This window comes from Talaromyces stipitatus, genomic scaffold, assembly GCF_000003125.1.
Source record: "Talaromyces stipitatus ATCC 10500 scf_1105507295517 genomic scaffold, whole genome shotgun sequence".
NCBI classification, from domain to species: Eukaryota; Fungi; Ascomycota; class Eurotiomycetes; order Eurotiales; family Trichocomaceae; genus Talaromyces; species Talaromyces stipitatus.
Genome location: NW_002990121.1, coordinates 1112225 through 1132194, shown reverse-complemented (window position 1 = coordinate 1132194; position 19970 = coordinate 1112225). Strand labels below are relative to the sequence as shown.

General features: G+C 46.5%; 9 protein-coding genes across 9 annotated transcripts, besides 2 other annotated features; 5 read left to right on the top strand and 4 right to left on the bottom strand.

Annotated features, from left to right (window-relative positions):
• Window positions 1-1625: 1625 nt before the first annotated feature.
• TSTA_004360 (uncharacterized protein) lies at window positions 1626-2204 on the top strand (the record flags this gene model as incomplete). Its single annotated transcript, XM_002487996.1, is given in 2 exon segments — window positions 1626-1688; window positions 1701-2204. The coding sequence occupies 2 exon segments, from the start codon at window positions 1626-1628 to the stop codon at window positions 2202-2204; spliced, it is 567 nt and encodes a 188-aa protein (XP_002488041.1).
• A 234-nt stretch (window positions 2205-2438) lies between these two features.
• Window positions 2439-3436, bottom strand: TSTA_004350 (NADH-ubiquinone oxidoreductase subunit GRIM-19, putative). The gene is made up of 4 exons (XM_002487994.1): window positions 3318-3436; window positions 3130-3236; window positions 2864-3016; window positions 2439-2776 (listed from the first exon to the last, which is right to left on the bottom strand). Exons 1-4 carry the CDS (start codon window positions 3366-3368, stop codon window positions 2728-2730), a joined length of 360 nt encoding a protein of 119 aa, XP_002488039.1. The 5' UTR covers window positions 3369-3436; the 3' UTR covers window positions 2439-2727.
• Window positions 3416-4930, top strand: TSTA_004340 (tRNA m(1)G methyltransferase domain containing protein; the record flags this gene model as incomplete). The annotated part of the gene is made up of 2 exons (XM_002487995.1): window positions 3416-3471; window positions 3495-4930. 2 exons carry the CDS (start codon window positions 3416-3418, stop codon window positions 4861-4863), a joined length of 1425 nt encoding a protein of 474 aa, XP_002488040.1. The 3' UTR covers window positions 4864-4930.
• Window positions 4931-5454: 524 nt separating this feature from the next.
• On the top strand, window positions 5455-8461 carry TSTA_004330 (uncharacterized protein). The gene is made up of 2 exons (XM_002487993.1): window positions 5455-5522; window positions 5605-8461. The coding sequence occupies exons 1-2, from the start codon at window positions 5504-5506 to the stop codon at window positions 7953-7955; spliced, it is 2370 nt and encodes a 789-aa protein (XP_002488038.1). The 5' UTR covers window positions 5455-5503; the 3' UTR covers window positions 7956-8461.
• Window positions 6716-6753: a microsatellite.
• TSTA_004320 (oxidative stress response protein Oxr1, putative) lies at window positions 6748-9685 on the bottom strand. The gene is made up of 2 exons (XM_002487992.1): window positions 8528-9685; window positions 6748-8460 (listed from the first exon to the last, which is right to left on the bottom strand). The coding sequence occupies exons 1-2, from the start codon at window positions 9595-9597 to the stop codon at window positions 8316-8318; spliced, it is 1215 nt and encodes a 404-aa protein (XP_002488037.1). The 5' UTR covers window positions 9598-9685; the 3' UTR covers window positions 6748-8315.
• A 381-nt stretch (window positions 9686-10066) lies between these two features.
• Window positions 10067-10101: a microsatellite.
• A 120-nt stretch (window positions 10102-10221) lies between these two features.
• Window positions 10222-12078, bottom strand: TSTA_004310 (endosome-associated ubiquitin isopeptidase (AmsH), putative). Its single transcript, XM_002487991.1, has 2 exons — window positions 11815-12078; window positions 10222-11748 (listed from the first exon to the last, which is right to left on the bottom strand). The coding sequence occupies exons 1-2, from the start codon at window positions 11965-11967 to the stop codon at window positions 10297-10299; spliced, it is 1605 nt and encodes a 534-aa protein (XP_002488036.1). The 5' UTR covers window positions 11968-12078; the 3' UTR covers window positions 10222-10296.
• Window positions 12079-12393: 315 nt separating this feature from the next.
• Window positions 12394-15305, top strand: TSTA_004300 (uncharacterized protein). Its single transcript, XM_002487990.1, has 2 exons — window positions 12394-12725; window positions 12769-15305. The coding sequence occupies exons 1-2, from the start codon at window positions 12512-12514 to the stop codon at window positions 14886-14888; spliced, it is 2334 nt and encodes a 777-aa protein (XP_002488035.1). The 5' UTR covers window positions 12394-12511; the 3' UTR covers window positions 14889-15305.
• Window positions 15306-15353: 48 nt separating this feature from the next.
• Window positions 15354-16039, bottom strand: TSTA_004290 (uncharacterized protein; the record flags this gene model as incomplete). The annotated part of the gene is made up of 2 exons (XM_002487989.1): window positions 15354-15676; window positions 15715-16039. 2 exons carry the CDS (start codon window positions 16037-16039, stop codon window positions 15354-15356), a joined length of 648 nt encoding a protein of 215 aa, XP_002488034.1.
• Window positions 16040-16679: 640 nt separating this feature from the next.
• On the top strand, window positions 16680-18662 carry TSTA_004280 (aldehyde dehydrogenase, putative). Its single transcript, XM_002487988.1, has 4 exons — window positions 16680-17151; window positions 17211-17265; window positions 17312-18112; window positions 18180-18662. The coding sequence occupies exons 1-4, from the start codon at window positions 16741-16743 to the stop codon at window positions 18494-18496; spliced, it is 1584 nt and encodes a 527-aa protein (XP_002488033.1). The 5' UTR covers window positions 16680-16740; the 3' UTR covers window positions 18497-18662.
• The last annotated feature ends 1308 nt before the right edge of the window (window positions 18663-19970 follow it).

The window sequence follows — 19970 nt, the reverse complement described above, 5'->3', positions numbered from 1 at the left end:
TATTTGGGAGAATGCACTGATTTGGTCAGTGGATGAAGCCTTTGCTCTGAACTGGGCTTGGCCTTTTAAATAGCTGGTGGGTCGCGGCAAGATTGAATCAATGTCAGGACTGTCTCCGTTGGGGTGGTCAAAACGGAAAAACGCGTCAGTGCCTACAATATCCAAAGCAAAGGTGACAAGGCGATAATCATTCTTCTGATGCTCTGTTGTTGGATGGCCTTGGTGAATCGAGAAGTTTTTGGAATCAAGCAATGGGCGGCTCATTCAATGATCAAAATAACATCCAGGTGACGGGTTTCTCGTGTTTTTCTTTTTTGTATTTGAATCCGGTTCAGTCTGAAAAGAGGTGCCTGGGAGCAAAACGCCGGATCACTCAACATGCAGCCTCTAAGCGAGGAATCTTCGGACCTCTGTTCCAGCAGCTAACTATACAGATGACAAGCGCATCAAAATTTGAGCTGCCCGATGGATGAATTGTATGAACAATCCCAGAAAGCGGACTAGCACCGATCAGGTAAAGCACAGGTGGGTCTGCAGGTATGGTCAGGTGACACACCTGCTTCTACTGCAGGACTACACTTTATAAGCAAATTATTTGCTTCATTTGCTTACAACAAGCTCCTTGCTTAGATTCCATGCCCTAACATGCGCCCTCCACAGGCATACTGTATGGTGCCATGGAAGTTGCTGGGGTATTCATATGTGTGACGCTATTGAAATCGCTTGCGCACATTGCTGATGAGATGAGTGCTATGACTGGGATCTTTAGTGTCGCGCCTTTTACGGGGATGGGACGATAAATCATGGATTTATGTATAGATCCTGGAATAAGCCATGAGAATATTTTCAAGAATCTATTCCTCCTAACTCTTCTGTTTCCGGCACTTCTAGAGACCCCTTGAAGCCGGAAGCTCAATCTGGAACCGACTATTGTTGTTCCGAGATCGAAGCTATGTATCCGCACATGGAGGCGTTGTTCCGTTCGTCAGAAAGCACGGAAAGCCTCCATGCGGAGAAACACCTGAATTTCAAGATGAAGAGAGTCATAAGCCTCTAATTCTGCAATTAAGTTGTCCCTGTCAGCTTCCCGACGAGATGATTCTGATGATCATAGGGTACCTCGATTCGTTGCCGGTAGCAAAAGCCTGTCTGACATTGACCCGTCATCGCCTCTTGGGCATCCTGGGTATGAAATCAGTCCATGCTGTCAACGCCAGGCAGAGTGAGGCTCGAGAAAATTTCTTGTCCAACTTAATGTCCCTCGGTATTGCTGTTGCTATTACTTTTCAGTGCTCCGTCCGATTCCCCCAAGCGCTGTTCCATGGAAGTATAAGGAGCTTATGGATAGGGACGCCCAGTATAAGTCTGACCGGGCTAATAAGGGGCTATCTTTTCACAACTCACGATATGCCGGTGGATTTTTTCCGACGCCCAAATACTTGTCGTCCTAGTGCCTAAGTATATTAGTGCAATGGCCGTCATTGTATTGTTTCATTTACGTGCATCTTCAGTTAATTATGTGCAGGCACTGACTTGGACCTGGTTATGGTATTGACCTCGACAAACTGTCGCTTCTCGAAGTGGTACCTATGCATGGTTGCTTTCACGGTCAGGAATTTTTGGCTATGGCGTCGATTGAAGCACGCATACGTTCCTTTAATGATGAGCGAGAGAAAGAGCATCTACACGTACGTGTCCAGAATTACGTCTACGTTGGTAGCTATGACGTGTATAATACAAACCGTCATCTACTTCGCGCACTCAGTCATATATGTCCACACCAGCTTTTTGAAGTACGTGGTCCTCTGAGGTGCACCAACGGCGACATGCATTATGAGAACTTGGCTGCGGAGATCTGCCCAGTCACTGTGGTTACGGTGCTGGAGTTGGATTACGATACGTTTCATGGTCACATAAAATACCAAAAGGGACATTTCCATCAGCGAGCTGGTGCTTCGAATGCCCTAAGTGCAACCTCAATTTTCAAAATACCTCAAAACACCATGCTCTCTAACTGTCACAAAATGGTACAGAATAGGCCATGGACTCTGATCCCAGAGACAAGCAATGTATCCAGAATATTGTATCGTGATCAAAGTGAAACTGGATTCGCTTTACGAAGTGGTGCAACTGGACAGGCATTTGAGAATGCTCCAGGTCTATCACAAACGGATCTTATGGAACGCAACCTTAAGATTCTGTAATCTAAACAATCCCGGGACTGGGGGTGTAAGAATTATGAACTTTTCAGGTTTGATCCAAGTAGAGTTATACCTATATACTTTTATTCAGGAAACTACCCTTTAGATCTCTGAGATACTTCGCCTATTGCTGGAAGTTCTTGATGGCAGCTGTCCGATAGAAGAGCTGTATATACTCGTGGATTCATGGTTCATGTTTGATATTTAGCTAGTATAGGTAGTAATGAAAGGGAAATTGAAAGGCAGAAATCCTCAATTCTGATTTATCAAAACAACCTTCTAATGTTATGTACATCAATCATCCACACCCCTCCCGTTGTTGACCCCGCCGTCCTCAAATGAATCCCGCAGAGGTCGAAACATCTTTCTCCCTCATAAGCACAGCACGACTTGAGCAGCGGAAAAGCGCAAGTGGTTGTGACAAATGGAACATGTTGTGTATACTGCGGAAGGATATAGCTCAATAGTCCCCTGCAGTGCATTTTCTGTAACTTGATGTCTTTGTATTTGAAGTTTTTCAATTTCACTATTGAGTAACGTTGCTGGGGGTATATGTGTAGCTTGGGCGGACGAATCTATCGGACATTTTGTTAGTACCCGGATACGCACTATCCTCTTTCTCCATATTTCAAATTTGAATTGGTTGCATAGAGAATACGTACCTGTCAGAGTGGTATGGACTAGTCTCAGTGCCAAGAAGCTCCTTCTCACGAGCCTGATCGGCAAAGTGTCGCCGGACTTGATCGCGGTCCTCTTCGGCTTGAAGGAGGGGAATGAGATGAATACGAGACCACATCTTTTCACGAGCGAGTTCACTGCACAATTCCAACCGTGTTAGTCTCCATCGAATCTTGAAGTCGGGACATCACAAGGATGGCGGGGATTCCGGTAGTAGGTAAGGACCGCATCGGAAAATATGGGCACCTACTTCAATTCGCGAACTCCGTAGTAGTACTTATAAAATCCGTATCCCATAATCAAATGCATGCCGACGAGGTAGGTAAAAGGCTTGAAACCGCGAGCAGGTATGTTGCGCTATTCGATTCGCATCCGGGCATTAGCATTCGCAGATTCGAAGTTTGTTGCATTGTTAAGAGCGAACGAAAAACAACAAACCTTGTACTGGACAGGGCGATAGCCCCCAATGGGGGGCATATCCTGCGGCATTTTGCTGGTTTCAATGTACTGAGTATGAACCTTTTAAATATGGCTCAATGCTTGAAGGAATCGAGGCTAGATCGGTGGTCGTCGGGAAGGTTGAAGGGATGATGTTGGAACATCACGTGACTACAGTTGTCAATCCGGAATTGTCGCAGTACGATTGGTGCAGGCCGATATAGAAGTGGGGCAATATTTTAACCCTGATTCTTTGAGACAAATTTATTTTGAGATTGAAGAGGTTCACAATTCATCCGACCATAACACGATGGAGGAGGGAGAACGGCCCAGGAAGCTACAGAAGAGGCAACATAATGAAACAATAGAGTCAAATTCAACAGACAATGGCGAACCTATGATGGCTGGTGCACTAAAAGCTGGTGATGAGCCTATTGTCGACGACCAAAAAAATCCCGTCGAAGCTACTAGACCGACACGAACAGCAAAGCTAATCGAAGAGCAATCGAACGAAATGGAAGACGAGCAAGAAGGGACAACAGAAGAAAACACCACGACACAGACAGCCCCTCTGTCAAAGAAACAGCAAAAACGACTGCTCAGACAGCAAAAGTGGGATGAACAAAAAGAAGAACGCAAGAAACGGCGCAAAGAGAAGAACACCCAACGCAAAATGCGCAAAAGAGAGGAATGGAAACAGGTGGTAGAAGAGAATGGAGGCCAGGCTCCGCCCAGAAAGCATTCGGTTCTTGTCCCCGTGGCAGTGGTGATTGACTGTGGATGGGACGAATTGATGGCTGACCGGGAGCGGATATCACTCGGCTCACAAATCACACGGTCTTACTCGGATAATTCAAAAGCGCCGTATCGGACTCATTTGGCGATATCTTCTTTCGACAAATTATTGAAAGTGCGGTTTGATACGGTCCTTCGCAAAATGCATGAGAATTGGAGGGGTGTCCACTTTATGCAAGAAGACTTCGTGCATGCCGCTGAACAAGCCAAGGAATGGATGAAAGGGCCAGGAGGTGGAAAACTGGAAGGCGCCCTTGCGAATAAGGAAGATGCTATACCCGAGAACGGAGAAGTTATATACTTGAGCAGTGACAGTCCCAATACGTTGACGGAGCTCAAACCATACAGCACATATATAGTTGGCGGACTGGTGGACAAAAACAGGCATAAAGGAGTCTGTTACCAGAGAGCGATAGAAAAGGGCATCAAAACTGCAAAACTGCCCATTGGCGAATATCTGCGCATGGCTTCGAGACCTGTTTTGGCCACAAATCACGTTGTGGAGATTATGCTGCGATGGTTGGAACTTGGGGATTGGGGGGAGGCCTTTTTGAAGGTTATTCCACAACGGAAGGGCGGTATCCTCAAGAACCCCAAATCGAATGATACAGAGGAAGTCGGAAACGAAGAGGAGTCGGGGATGGGTGCTACTGATGCGGAAATGGCATCATCTGAGGAAGAGAATGGTAGTGAAGCCGAAGGTGACGAGTGTGAGAAGGGCTCCGCAGAAGTATCCGTATCATACGCATGAACTGCCCAGTTCTGTCTCTTACATTCTAGTCAGACAGTTTGGTCCAAGTACTAGCACATTGTTCAGCAAAAATCTCTCTTTCCTATCACTGAAAGTCAACGATCTTTCTGTATCTGTATTTGCTGTACATATGTACTATGTACTATGTAGAAGCCGCCTGAGGCTCTAACGCGGATTGCGGATGCCCCACAATCACTGCTGTGGCTTGCATTATGGACATTCCACAGAGTAAGAACCAATCAAATGACATACTGAGTTCTATCACATTTGATTGGCTGGCACATTTATGCTCTAATACGGAGTTACAAAGAACAGCCTGAGGCAGCTAACTGCAGCGCCACATGTTTTGATGCACGGCCACATCGAGTGGCGCAAACCGTGTCTTTTGCGTCACTCGATTTTCTTAGTGAAGCGGGGTTCTTTTGACGGTTGCCGGACAACAGCCAGACAGAAAATAAATTTGTCCTTTACCAAACTAGCTAATTTTGCCATCTGCTCACTTTAGTCTTTCCTGACAGGGATATTTCTCTTTCAATATATTGCAGAATCCTGAGAGGCTTTTATCTCTATCTCAGGATCCCGTGCACTTAATTCCTGGCGCTGGCTAAGGCAGACACGAAGGGAAGTTGCCACCAGCAAGATGTTTATGCTCCGAAACGGTAAGCTTTCACCCTTGTCACCCTAATGATATGATACGAATTCCATCACGAAGATAAAAAACTAACAGTCTAATCATTACAGTGAGCAAATATCTCTTTGGAGACACTTCCAAAGAAGCCATTATTGATATTCCCCAAGGCCAGCTCTACCTCGTCCGACCCCTGTCGCCAAAGGGATACTCCGAGTTGATCTTCAAAGACGCGGCGGCCACCATTCGTCGGACAGGACAGGAGTTTCAATATCAGCTTGTCGTTCAACGGGCTTACGAGGAAGGAGAGGAAGAACTTGCTGAAGAGGAAGACGAAGAAGGAGCCACTGATGCTCTAGATAAGGACGAACGGGTCTTCTTGCTCGACCAAGCACTTCATTTCCGCTCAGTTGTACGTGACGGTGGCGAAAAGGTTCTTGCTTGGAGGGATTTGAGTGGTGATCCCGGTGATCTGTACGAATTTGTCTGCGACTCTTCGGTTTCGCCCGATAAAGTCGCGACTTTTGAATCTGCGGCTGTACAGTGTCAGTACGAGAGGAAATATAGACGAAGCTTCCAGCAAGCAACGGAAGAGGAATTGCAAGAATTCTCGTTCGAAGAAGACAGTCCTATCCCTTCGGCCAGTCCGATTGATTCACCAAAGGGTCCAAGCGCAGCGGATTCTGCAGCGGCTATGGCGAAGGACGTGGAATACGCAACAAAGAAGGGCACAATAAAGCCTCCCGGGCAGGCTACCCCGGCGCCGCCTGCAGGTAACGTGCCAGAAGCTAGAGAAATACTTGCCAAAGAACGTGCTGAGCTGCACCTGTTCGATTTTGCGTCGGGTACCTTTATTCTGCAAGACAGTGATGTGGTGGCGACGGTGTCTGAGATTGGCAACTGGCAGTATTGGCTTCAAATCACGGGTAATGACAAGGAATGGCTTGGGCAGTCTGTCGTTGGTGACATCAACCCCGTGTTCAATTTTGAGTATCTTTCTTTTATCTTTAATCATTACGCAGAAGATGGTTCTGCATACTCTTGGCTCCTGCGATTCAGGGACCAGCCGACAGAAGAGCGATTTCAAGAGGGTCTCATGCAGGCATTGTGGGAGCAACTGAACGAAATCAAATGGGAAAAACAGAAAGAAGATGACCGTGATTATGTTCTGGACGCCTTTCAAGATCTTACTATGGACGATAACGAAGCTGAACAAGAAGAAGTGGAGGAGGAAGAAGAGGAGGAGGAGGAGGAAGATGAGGGTCAACGGAGTGAACATTATGATACCGACGAGGAGGAAGACGATGTTCTCACTGGACTCAAAGACGATAACGTCAACTCTCAGCTTGCTGTTGGCTACAAGCACGATCGGTCGTTTGTCGTTCGGGGCTCTAAGATTGGTGTCTTTAAGCACACTCCTAATAACAACCTTGAATTTTCAACAAACATTTCTAAAGTGGAGACGCCAGGGGGCAAACTGTTCAGCCCTAAGAAAGTCATGCTTCACGCCGAAGATTCGAACATGATTTTGCAAGATGGATCCAATCCTAATGCTCTGTATCGTATGGATCTTGAATACGGCAAAGTTGTTGATGAGTGGAAGGTTCACGATGACATTGGTGTCACGACATTTGCTCCAGAACAGAAATTCTCTCAAATGACCGCGGCACAACCATTTTTGGGTGTCTCCAACAATGCTCTTTTCCGTGTCGATCCACGTCAATCTGGCAACAAGCTGGTTGATGCTAACTTGAAGCAATACGCAAGCAAGAATGATTTCTCTGCTGCCGCAACAACAGAGAAAGGTTATATCGCTGTGGCCTCTAACAAGGGTGATGTCCGTCTGTTTGATCGTCTTGGTATCAACGCCAAGACTCATATTCCAGCCTTGGGTGAAGCTATTATCGGTCTTGATGTTTCTGCCGATGGTCGATGGGTTTTGGCTACCTGCAGGACATACTTGCTTTTGATCGACGCCATGCAAAAGGATGGTAAGAATGAAGGCAAGCTCGGATTCGAAAAGTCCTTTGCCAAGGACTCCAAACCCCAACCCCGGCGTCTGGGTCTGCAGCCAGCTCATGTCGCTCAATTCCAGCACGAGACCAAGCAGCCTCTGGCATTTACACCTGCTCGTTTCAATACTGGTGTCGACAGTGAAGAGACTTCAATTATTACTGCAACCGGTCCGTTCATTATCACCTGGAACTTGAAGAAGGTTCTCGCCGGTAGAAAGGATCCATACACCATCAAGCGATATGGAGAGAACGTCATGGCAGACAATTTCCGCTTCGGCTCGGATAAGAATGTCATCGTTGCCCTTCCAAATGAGGTCAACATGGTACAAAAGAAGAGCTTCAAGAAGCCTACTCGCGAGAGTATTGCAGGTCCTTTACCCATGACTCCGGTGCGAAGGAGTGCCGCTCACCGTTTGGGTCGGAATGATATTGTGAACTCTCCTTATTAAATCTTCTTCTTCTTCTTCTTTCTCTCTCAATGCAATGGTTGAACGGTTTTCTGTTTTTGTGGAAATGGCGTTTCCCTTTACTTCTACACTTTGATTTTATACTCGGATATCACTTATGTTTATGCTCATACCCTTGATATGATTCTTCATGCGCAGTTCAATGATATTGCTGCTCTATCAACTTACTTTCTCCCGTGCACTGTATGAGTAATTCCTTCCTTCATTTCTATTGCGGTAGTCAACCACACAAGTAGTTAGGTAGCAATAATGAACACCGATATATCAACATCAATTGCAATCAAGCCCGTGTAACTAGGTAGGTATCTATCAAACTAAACAGAGCCTAAACAACTGGTTATTTTATGTACCAATATACCAAATCTCCACCCCCAAAATATCGAATTTCGTCCCGTCATCGGACAGAGGCTCATTCCCGAACGTGGGACATGAATCACTAACGCCCTTTTCGACTGAATCGTCTATCCATAAACCGTAATGGCCGTCCCTACAAAAAGTCATTGGTTAGATCTATCACAATTTTTTTTTAGGATTTAGGGGAGGAATGGACTCACCCTCCACCAACACTCAAAAACCCCGTTTCGCAAAACATCATATAATCATTTATACCGCTATAAGGGAAGGCTTTGAATCGTATTCTTTCTGGGGTACTTGTTCCACTGCTAATGTTTGCTTTGGTCTGGGGTAAGGGGAGGAGATTATTGCTGTTGCTGTTGTTGATGTTGTTGGAGGTGGTAGTCTTTTGTTGTGAGGTAGAGGTAGGTGTACTCGCTCTCAAAGTCGTGCTTCGAACAGCATTCGTGGTATCCGCGCTCGGCGGAGGAGGAAATCCGGCGCGACGAAGTTGTTCGTCTGTCATTGTCTGACCTCCAATCTCATCATATCCTTGCCCATTCTCATTCCTATTATCATTGTCCTTAGGGTTGTTGTATAAATCATTCCAAATCCCCTGCCCATCTCCCAAAACACTAGCCCTCCACAAAAAGCATTCCCCCGTCCCATAAAAATGTGACGCCGGGTGCGGCGCATCAGTTAAATAAGCGCCAAATACCGCTCCACCATCGACCGTGTCGCGCACAACTAATACATAGCCCGCTCGCGGATTGTGTTCTGCGACATGTTTGCAGTGCTCGTATAGTGTACCCAAGGATGCGCCGTCGCGCTCGAGGGAGTAGGCTAGGTGCCAGGTATCGATTAGTTGGAGGCGGGGCGGGATGAGGAGGCGGATTTCTTCTGCTAATGCGCGCGAAAGGATGGGAGGGTGGAGGCTGCTGGTTGTTGTGGAGGAGGATTTGAGGGTTAAAGGTGTGAGAGGGGGTGGTTGGAAGGGTGATGCGGTTCGTTGTGGTGTGTAGAGTGAGGATGAGGTGGGATTCATGGTGTTGTTGTTTGCATTGTGATTGTTATTGCCGCTCGTTTTCTGTGGTGGTTCGGTAAATCGTCGATATAGGCCGGATACTACCCGGCTCACGGGGTAGGAGAAGTAATTGCTATTGCTGTTGTTATTGTTTAAACGTGGTTCTGATAGCGACGATGATGATGTTGCAGCTGTTGTTATTGAATGCGGTCTGGTACCGAGGGGAGTTCCAGACCGTGATACTGATCGAGAGCTGGTAGCGGACATGTGCGATATCGATTATTGATCTTTCAATGATGCTGAGAAGTTGATTCTGTCTGTGTTTGGTGCATTGTTTGTATGGTTGAAATGCTTCAAGGTTGCAAACTTGGCTGGAAGATAAACTTCACTATGTAGTTTAACAGGGTTTACCCCACAGTCAGTCCACAATCAGTTGATATGGAGATTGTTCCCTTCGATCTACTAACACAATTACTTATAATCTTCTAAACAAATGATAATCAACAGATAATTATAGCCAACATGCAAGCACACTGAAAGGGAGTAAAACTCAACGAGCAAGGCAGATAGGATAGGACTCAGTTCATCTCAAGCGTTCGTATATGCTCCAGGCGCGACATCCGGATCCACCTTCAAACATCAAATATCTGAATAAGAATTCATCGTCGCCCTATTAAATAAAAGAACAGAGTGTAACCTCACTTCTTAAGTTCTAGTACTATGCATGCTGAGGAGAAAGAAGAAGAAGAAGAGGAGGAAGAAGGGAAAGAATGTGTGAATCGACTTAAATATAAACGTAATGTCTATGTTGTTAGTCGAATTGGGATCGCTGTTAGATAGTTAGGCAACGAAGATGATTTGTCTTCAAGGTTCAAATGGATGTTGTAAATTGGGTATATCTAACATTACTTCGTGATCTACATATATATGCACTCCATCATCAATAGCCAGCCGTGTAAGCACTTTCTATATCCCTGGACGAAGATCGACTGTCTCAAACTCCAACCCTTTAGCTTCAAATACATGGCCAGGTCGAAGCGCGTCCGTGTATAGGTTCGTCTCTGCATGAGGATGGAATAGTCCCTTTTGTGTGCAGCCAAGAACAGATTTCAGGCCTGGCGGATCGGTAAGACGGAAAACTCCCCAGTCAGGATCCTTTGTCGGGGCACAGACTATTGCTATGCTCTCAGGTAACATTGCTTGATAACCGCAATGCGTATGAAGATCCCGAGAGCTCATGAAGCATGTTTGAGTTGGATGTGTATGGATCCAGCCGAGTACCATGAGATCTTCAGAGTCACAGTAGTCAAAGATGGCTGATTCATTGACCGTTTCGCAAGTATCCGATGTCGATTCTTGCTCGGGTATGAGTAGTTTGGATATGAATAGAGCGTTGGAGATTAATGTTCCGCACAGGATGCCACACGTTTCCAGGTTTCGCCGAGTATTAGAATCAGCTAGTCTAAGGAACTCCTGGCGGAGATTAGGGGGTAGAAAGACCGTCCGCAAAGGAGTCCCGTTTTCAAGATACGCTGACGGTTTAAATGTAAATGTTGATGGGTTGAGGTCTGATGGATCAGCCGGTGGTTTCGTTGATTCTTTTGATGGTAAAGGTGGACCAGTGGACAGAAACTTGCTCGGACGCGGAGGTAGCTCTTCGATGGAATATGTGTTCTCTCTGAATTCCTTCGGGGGTGGCATGGGAGCTTCCTGTGGCTCTAGTTGACCGTACGCTGGCTTGGGTACGCCATGTGATCGTCCATCGTATGGCTTATGTTTGGGTACAGTGGGATATTTGTACGTCGAAGACGTCTCCTCTTCCGTATTCTGACGAGACTGGCTGTACCTAGGCTCTTCCATCCGTAACCGAACTTCCTGAATGCGCCGGCTGAGATCATCTGCAGGATGACTAGGCTTTTGTTCACCTAGGGCTTGCTCCCAGTCTCCCCACATACCCCCAGTCCTTCGAGTGCGTTCTTCATCTTGACTTATACCGCTTGCCCTGGCTCGTTTAATATTTTCCCGACGATTTATCTCTCTGTGAGCGATCTGCACTGCAAGCTCTCTATTCTCTCCTGCCTCCAGCGGTTGCGCTGTACCAGACAGCGCCGGGTTGGAAAAGCTTTGATAACGAGAAGTGGGAGGTTCATGCCGTGATTGCGAAGACTGGGTTCTCCGGGACTCGCGATTTTGTAATAGCTGCTGATATCGTTCGTAGCGTTTGTTGATCAGGGGTTTTAAGCTTTCGAGCTTCTTGATGTTGATTCGAACCTGCTTTTCCGCGGCGAGGAGGCCTTGACGGTTGCTTTCGAGTTCCGCATCTGGATGGTTGACTAGGTTGACAAGTACCAGTTGCGCATGTCGGAAGAGTAATAAATACGCCTGCTCATCGTGGCCCTCGCGCTCGTATATTTCAGCCTAGCAACGAACTCGTCGTTAGTGCCTAGAATCACATTTGCGTAAGATTGGACAACCGAGACAAACCTCCTTGACCAGAGAATTTGCCGTCCTCAACCATAATTTCAACGGTATTGCAGGATTGTATTCGTAATCTTGAGCTAGACGGGTGATTTGTTCGACGTTATGCGGCGCTGAAGAGACCCGATTAGAGGCCATGTCGTCAACTGAATGTATCATACATCTACCACGGTTGCTGGCTTTTATCTTTGGAATAATCAATAGCACTGAGGGGAAATTTGTGCATAGAGAGATCTGGGATTGAGAGTGGTGTACAAGTTGTTGAAGCGCGAAGTTGTTGGAGCGGCGTGTCGGACAGGCAGCATAAATGTCATACGGCGGCAGGTGGGGGGCGTCTCCAGGTTGATAAGTCCGACTGCGTCACTCGTCAACAAGGTACACTAACTTCTTCCTGGATACTCAGAAAAGTATAGAATATACTCATTTGTTTTAATACACGCTCTGAGTTCAGGAATTCTGTTACTTTAAAGACATCACCGAACTGCAAGCGGCGACCCAAGATGATCAGATTAGATCCAAAGCAGCCATTGGTCGCCCAACCCTTGTTGCTTTTTCTTTCGGCGCAGATGCGAAGAATCCGGCCAACAATAGCTTCTTTTGATACGACGTGAGTTGTCGGATCCGATATTGAGCAACATTCTGCTGAGTATTCGGAGTCGTGTAACTTACTCAATGTCAAATTAAGCTTCTTTACGTCCAATCCATGAATCGTTGTTGTCGCAATGGATTCCTACGCCCTCAAATGGAGGCGCGCAGTAGGGCCTATACCCCCGCGGTCATGACTACGATATGCTCTCGACTTTTCTCTACAACTCGAATAATACAATCAACTCTGAGTAAATCGCCAGGAGGTAAGAAAAAGGGGTCAGCGCCCGGCAACACTTCCAAGGTCGATATCGTCAACGAACAACTTTGTAGTAAGTCCATGATCGACTCTCACCAAGGACGTTTGTTAACCAGGTTTGCTTAAAGATGACATTGTTCAGCAACTATCAAACGTGTTAGCTGTCAATAAACCATCCGTGATTCTTGATCTGTACCCTGGACGCCCAGTCTTATCGTCGAAAGTTCACGATCTCGTGCAGCCTTTTCGGCACGTCCTCGTCGAGCCTCGCACATCCCGAGTTTATCATAAATATCTCCAAGAATTCAGTGAGAAGAAGGACGGAATCCAAATACACAAGGAGAAAGTACATTATGGCTCGTTCCATGGAATTGGCTGGATGGAGCTGCTGGACACGTACGTTCCGGCAGAGGTGCCTCCAGGTGTACAAAAAGATCTGCTCGTCATTGCCAACTTGACCGACAGGGCGTTTAAAAATGCTTCGCGAATATGGGCTGCTCTTGTCGGACACACTCTTTTGAATCGTGGCCGTTTCAGCGACTGGACTGTTCGGACTCTCATGATTCTACCCCCAGAGGAAGCTGACATGATCCTCCCACGCTCGGTTCGCAATAGGAGGAAAGTGGCTATACTGAATGAGGCATACTCACGTCAATCCTTCGTTGTTGCCGAGACCGACAATACCGAGCATATCATCCCACGCGGATATGAGCTTGTTGGTAAAAGCGCCGACTTGGTTGCTCAGCGAATGGCGGAAAGTCAGATCGTCATACCCAAGACACGCAGACGGCACCCTTCAAGGTCATATACAGAGATCCCGGCAGGACCGAGGGCAGAACCGTATACTGCAAAGTATCCCCTTTTCGTAGGAGAGCCATTCAAAGAATTTTTAGAGAAGAAGAAGCTCTACGAGGATATTATCCAGAAGTACTATCAGGAACATGGAGGAGCGATAGAAGGCGAGTTAGAACGTGCGAGGGCGCGTGCTCGAGTTGTGCATCTTGCAAAAGAATTAGCGAAACGAAAACTTGAGATTGCGTTAATCAGTACTCTCATCCAAGCCAAGTTGAATGCAGCCGAGCCTGAAGAAGCAAAGCGATTTAAGGATGTCGTCAAAAGAAACCCAAAGAAGCACAAATCTCTGAATTCTGCTCGGCAGTATTTCAGAGTACGGGCTCAAATTATGCACCTTGCCGGAGATTTGGCCAAGCTTGAGCTTCAGATTCGCTCCTGCGAAGAAACATTTGTCACCTCAAAGGCTCGCTCACTAGAACTCGGAGAAGCGCGGCTGTATCAAGAAGCTATCAAGAAGTATCCCAAAGATAAACAAGCGTCGAAAATCAAGAGTGACTATACAAGGGCCCGCGCGTCAGTCGTACATCTAGCCAAAGCAGCCGATGCTGCGGTGGATCTGGCTAAACAGCAAATCGAAATCGCTTCTCTTGAAGAGAGACTCGCCAAAGCAAAACTGGATCCGACAACAGGGTCAGTCGAGCTTGAACGGCAAAATTCGCACTTGGTCAGCCTGAGAAAGCAATTCACTGAGACAAGCTCCGAAGCTCTCTTTCACGTCAGTAGAAAACTGCCAAATCTGATAAACGACTATCGTATAGCGCTAGGAGCATCGGGGGATATCAAAAACTCTCGGTTACTCTGGGACCATCGTCCATACGAACCACTGTACATACACCCTAAAGAGGTAACTCCAAAGGGAAGTGGCTGTTCGATTATATATATCGAACCAGAATCGAAAGAAGAATTATTTGAAAGGTTTGCGATCAATAGCGCCCATGACAGGCACGATGAAGCGGTGGAAATGGCGCTCTCAGTTGTCGGCACATTCGGCATCCGTGCCAGAGAGACAGTCGCCGATATGCTCGAGAAACTGTTCCCCGGACAACCTCCTGCAGAGGTTATCAAGATTGTCCCTGAATTATTCGATTGCATACCAAAGCAACTTCGTGCGACTTCTATCAACAAAGACGTTACTGCTACCTCTGAGAAGGACCTGACACCAACTACCTCTACTACATCGATACCTGCTTCCTTCTACGACGAATTCAAATACATGCCCGACCAAATCACTCTCCAATGTCTCCCTCTAAGCGCTATTCTAGGCTTGTTGAGAGCCTATTTCAACACGCCGAACGCAAGGTCATTTTTACAGGTTAATCGCAGTCTGGGTGGTTCGGCCACATTATTTGCACTGCGCTCTTGGGTTTCTGATGATAAGTGATCTTGATTTATAATTACCCTTAACATGTGTATAACGCTGTGGTCACGATTTCCGGCGTTCTTCTACTTTTTGTCAACAGATGCATTGATTGGAGTTGTTGCATATGAGACTTGGGAAGACTGCATGCAGAGGAAAACGCATAAGTTCAATGCAGACACTGGACTAATCGACATGTATAATATCATACTGTATCATATAACCAATGCAACAGGACTAACGCTACTTCGTATAAATGAAGATACCAAATTCCAAAGTCAGTCCCGAAAAACTCGCCTGAACGAGCTACCCCTGAACGGCATGAGATATCCTCATGGCTCACCCATGAATTCGAAAGAATACCATTACCCAACCCAAGCATTAGATGACTCAACTAACCAATGTTCCAATAAGGACGTCGGATAAGCGACCGAGTTCGGTGGGCTTAACTCCGATGGTGGTCTGAACGGTTCCGCAGAAGCGTTTAATCTATGCTGTCGCTCGGAAGCCGGATCTCCTTGCCTGCTCGTCTGTGCTTGTTGCTCTGATCTTCCTCGATCCTGTTGCACAGCCTGCTGTTGATTTGGCTGCTGATAGTGGTGTGAGTAAAGTTGATACGGTTTGCCATACTGCTGTAAAAAGAGCTGCGGTTGGAATTGTTGCAGTGGTATCTGTTGATGCAATACTGGCGTCTGCGACGACTGCGACGCCGGCAGCATCAGCGTCGAAAACGCAGGTAACAACCTCCTCATGGACTGTACAGGCCATAACTCCATTTGCGGCGGCGTAACCTCCGGCACCGGCGGAAACGTCTGAAAATACTGATTATGCGCTGTTGGCGCATACCCACGGGTCCTCAAAGCAATTCTACTCTGCTCCTCCAGGCCGTTAGCTGACCAGGGATTCCAGTCGTGAATATGCTGTGTAGCAGTCTCACAGTATCTGCAGATAATATCGTATTCTCCCAGGCGAGGGTGAGGGGTGTAGCTGGCTAAAAATGAGTGGTTGACGTCTATGGTGTAGGTGCTCACGACCTCGAGCCAGCTGGGTAGTTCGTCGGCGGGGATTAGGGGTACGCATAGGTTGTTGGGACGGAGGACGTGGAATAATGGACGGAGCAGTGGACGGGGGTCTCGTGTGTTTGATTGGACTGCGTTTGGGGTGAATGTGGACATAGTCAGTCTGCTGTATGTGGCTGGTGCATGCGTTGCATGGATTCAAGGATAGACATAAAGTATCAAGTGGTAAGGAGCGTGCATTGTAAAGAGCGTATCTGTATGTTGATGCTGATGGTAACGAGTGATGAAGATGTTGATGAGATGGAGTTATCTTGGAAGAACGTAAGATCATGTAGGGCAGCGAGAACAAGGAAGGAGCGTTGGACACATGGAGCGGTTTCCTGTTGGATCAGCTTGTATCTCATTCTGTCTGTTCTTCTTTCCTTTCCTTCGTCCTATAAAATGTTGAGACCGAGGAAAGAAGTCGTCTGATCTGGATGTCGTCCATTTCTTCGACGATAATCCGAGTCTTTCGAAATATATCATTCATCTCTTCATCTTCGATACTGATGTCAATGCCGTGCAAGTCATGGTGTCTGCCATTCCTGCCCAACACAGCGTCTCTGTGAATTCTAGCAAGAATAGACAATCATCAATCTGAGAGATGTCCAGATAGACTTAAGAAAAGAGCTTCACAAGGTAGTTACTCAGACCGGTTAGTCTGATATGTACCCCACGTTCCACTAGCAACCAGCCAATCACAGCCCGGCAATCGTCATGTACTTCAATCATCGAGATGTCAAAATGCTCCAGAATCATCCTTTCAATTATCTCGCTGTTATGATTGATATCAAGTTAAGGCTGTCTTCAAGTCCTATATGACTGAATATATCACCTGTCAATTCGTTGCATCCCATCGCCAAAGCAACATGAAGGAAGCGTCCAGCCCCAGCTCTATGGCAACTGCCGAGGTTGTATCCAGTCCTCCAGAGCTCACAGAGTCATCAAATAACTTCACTATCTTTGCCAACACAATCAACGGCAAAGCGTCTTTGAACGGTCGAAAAACACAGGCAATTAATCCTTCAACTCGTCGTCCGTTATGGGATGTCCCAGTGGCAACGGATGATGACATCAATACTGCTGTTGGTGCAGCCAAAACGGCATTTGAGAACTGGTCAAGAACTCCTTGGAAGGAAAGAGCCACGTATATCGATAGAGCTAAGGAGGCGTTGATGGATATTAGGGACGGGATGGCGAGTTTGATTATGCAAGAAGCGGGAAAGCCTGTGAGCTCACAACAACCTTGGAACATATTGTTGACGTATATCGTACTGATATGTTGAAGCTGCAATTTGCCAAGATGGAGGTCGATCATTCAGCCAGATTTCTGTCCTTTTACTGTAAGTCTCATATATCCCTGATCTGTCGATGATGCTAACAAACAAGCTTCACATCCCGAACTGGAGACAAGGGTAGTTTCAGACGACTACGAACTCCGACTGACAGTGAAATATGTCCCCATGGGCGTTGTTGCAGCCATCTGCCCATCGATTCACCCATTGCTGCTAGCAGTAGCCAAAATCGGAGCAGGATTGATTACCGGCAATACTGTGATTGTAAAACCCTCCCCCTTTACGCCGTATAGCACCTTGAAATTTGTCGATTACATCAAATCGATATTCCCACCAGGGGTTATTCAAGCGTTGAGCGGTGATGAGACGTTAGGCCCGAAACTGGTTGAGCATCCTGATATACAGAAAATCGCTTTTACCGGCTCAACTGCCACGGGAAAGAAAGTCATGGCTGCTGCTAGCAAGACTTTGAAGCGGGTGACTCTAGGACTAAGTGGGAATAACGCCTGCATCATCTGTCCGGATATAGATGTCTCCGTGGTAGCTCCTCAAGTATCGGTTGGCGCTTTCTTGAACTCTGGCCAATCTTGTCTCGCGACTAGACGCATTTACATACACGAAGACATATACCAAGAATTCATGCAGCACATGATCGACGTGGTGAAACTTTGGAAAGCAAGCCCTTCCCTACCAGGGGCCGGAAACATCCTTGGACCGATTCAGAATGAGATACGATACCGACACGTCAAACAAATCGTTGAAGAATCGAAACAGAAAGGTCTCAATTTTGCATTTGGTAATGCAGAGTTTGATGAAGATAATCATTTTGTGATTCAGCCGGCGATTATTGACACTCCTCCTCATGACTCTCCGGTTATGATGGAGGAAGCTTTTGGTGTGTCAACCATCCCAACTTCACAAAAAGAAATATATATATAGATAGACAACAACTGACGATGTAGGTCCTATTATATCTCTCTTCCCATGGAAAGACGAGCAAGAAGTTATCAACCGCGTAAACGATATCAAAACGGGACTGGGAGCCAGTCTCTGGTCAGGCGATATGGACCATGCAGTCGCTATTGGAGAGCAAATCCAGGCGGGCATGGTAACTATCAACAGTCATCCAGCACCACTCCCCAGTGGATTTCTATCAGGGTGGAAAGAGAGTGGATTAGGTGGAGAGTTAGGTACTGAAGGTCTCTTGTCATATTGTAATGCGCAAACTTTGTACTGTCACAAATTGCCGGTTGGACCTGGTTCGGCTGAAGCTGATTGATCGGATATTAATCCAAAACACAAAAAAAGTGTTATTGTGTATGTATCGGCGTGTTCGGTTCAGCATTCACTGTACAGTTTGTATCTATCTCGAAATCAACGCAGACGATTTGAAGTTGTGGTCGTGAAATTGGAGACGATGGAATACTATGATAGTGCTGAGAGTGTATTGATATCCATTCTGAGAGTATGTAGACTTTGAATGATTTTCGGGTGAACTTTTGTTCACACTTAGACCTAGGTATAGAGATAGTCGGGTGAGAGATACCTATGGAGCCCTCAGATTATCTTAGATATAAGAACCTTGGAGATAGGCACGCTATATATTTAGCTGCAGTATCACTAACCAACCTTGGGCCTAGAACAAAAAGTTTACATACTATGTGATCTCAAATACTAGTAAAAAGTTCGTAGAGGCGATTATTGCCAGATGAAATGATGTTCTACCTAGGTAAGAGTAAACAGCTGGGAGAAAGAGAGTTTAGACAGATAATTCGATGGAGGATACAATGGCACTACTATTACGGTCTACGTCTAGCTCGCCATAGTTGGAATTGATGATATGAATCTCTTAGAAATACGCACACGCATAATCCCAGAGATATTGAGCCAAATACACCTCCTTTGTTTAGTCTCGCAAACCCATGTCCCTCAAAGCAGTCGGAGATTTCTCTCGTATTATCATCCGCAGTTGATGTTCCTCACGGACAATATCCTTCCGCAGCTGTTCCTTTTATTGAGTGTTTCCTAGTCTGTGGAACTGAAGATCACAGTCCACCGGTCTTCTCTTAAAGAAAGCGGCTCAGCTGGCTGTGACTTCCGCATCTCAGATCAAGGGCATTTGAACCTTGCTGGGTCCCGAAAGATAAACGTCTGACGAATCCAGGCTCAAAATAAACAGAGCAATAAGGAACAATGCACGAACTTTCAATAGCGCTGCGAGTATCTCGCATTGCCTTGAAATCTCTTCTGGATCTTCTGTATGCCGGATGACCTTCGCCTCTCTCGAGTCGGATACTGTCTCATTCCTTGATAGCAGACTCATGGAGTTCTGAGAGAGTTTCTGAGGTTTTATTTGAATTAGGTGGCACGCTCTTTTGTTTCCAACTCTTTGTTATGGCACAGACGACTGTGCACTGCCGCCGTGTGGATATTTGCAAAAGTGAAGTCTAATTCCAGATAATAAACTTTGAGGTTCCAGCTTATGAATGACCAGCGGCGTCGAACTCGCTTCGCTGCGTGGAGTATTACCGGCCAGTTGCATCTATTTCTGGCACCAGCGGAGCCCACATACTGTAAAATAAGGTACAAAAAAGATACGATGAATGCCGCGGCAGCAAGGGTGGCTGCAGCGATAGAGACACGGTCCGATGTGGTGAGCTCTGACGATGTCCTTGTTGTCTCGCAAGATCAGTGAGCATAACAGGTAATCCGGTCCCAGTAATGCTTAGCCTTGAAGCTATAGAACATTGGAT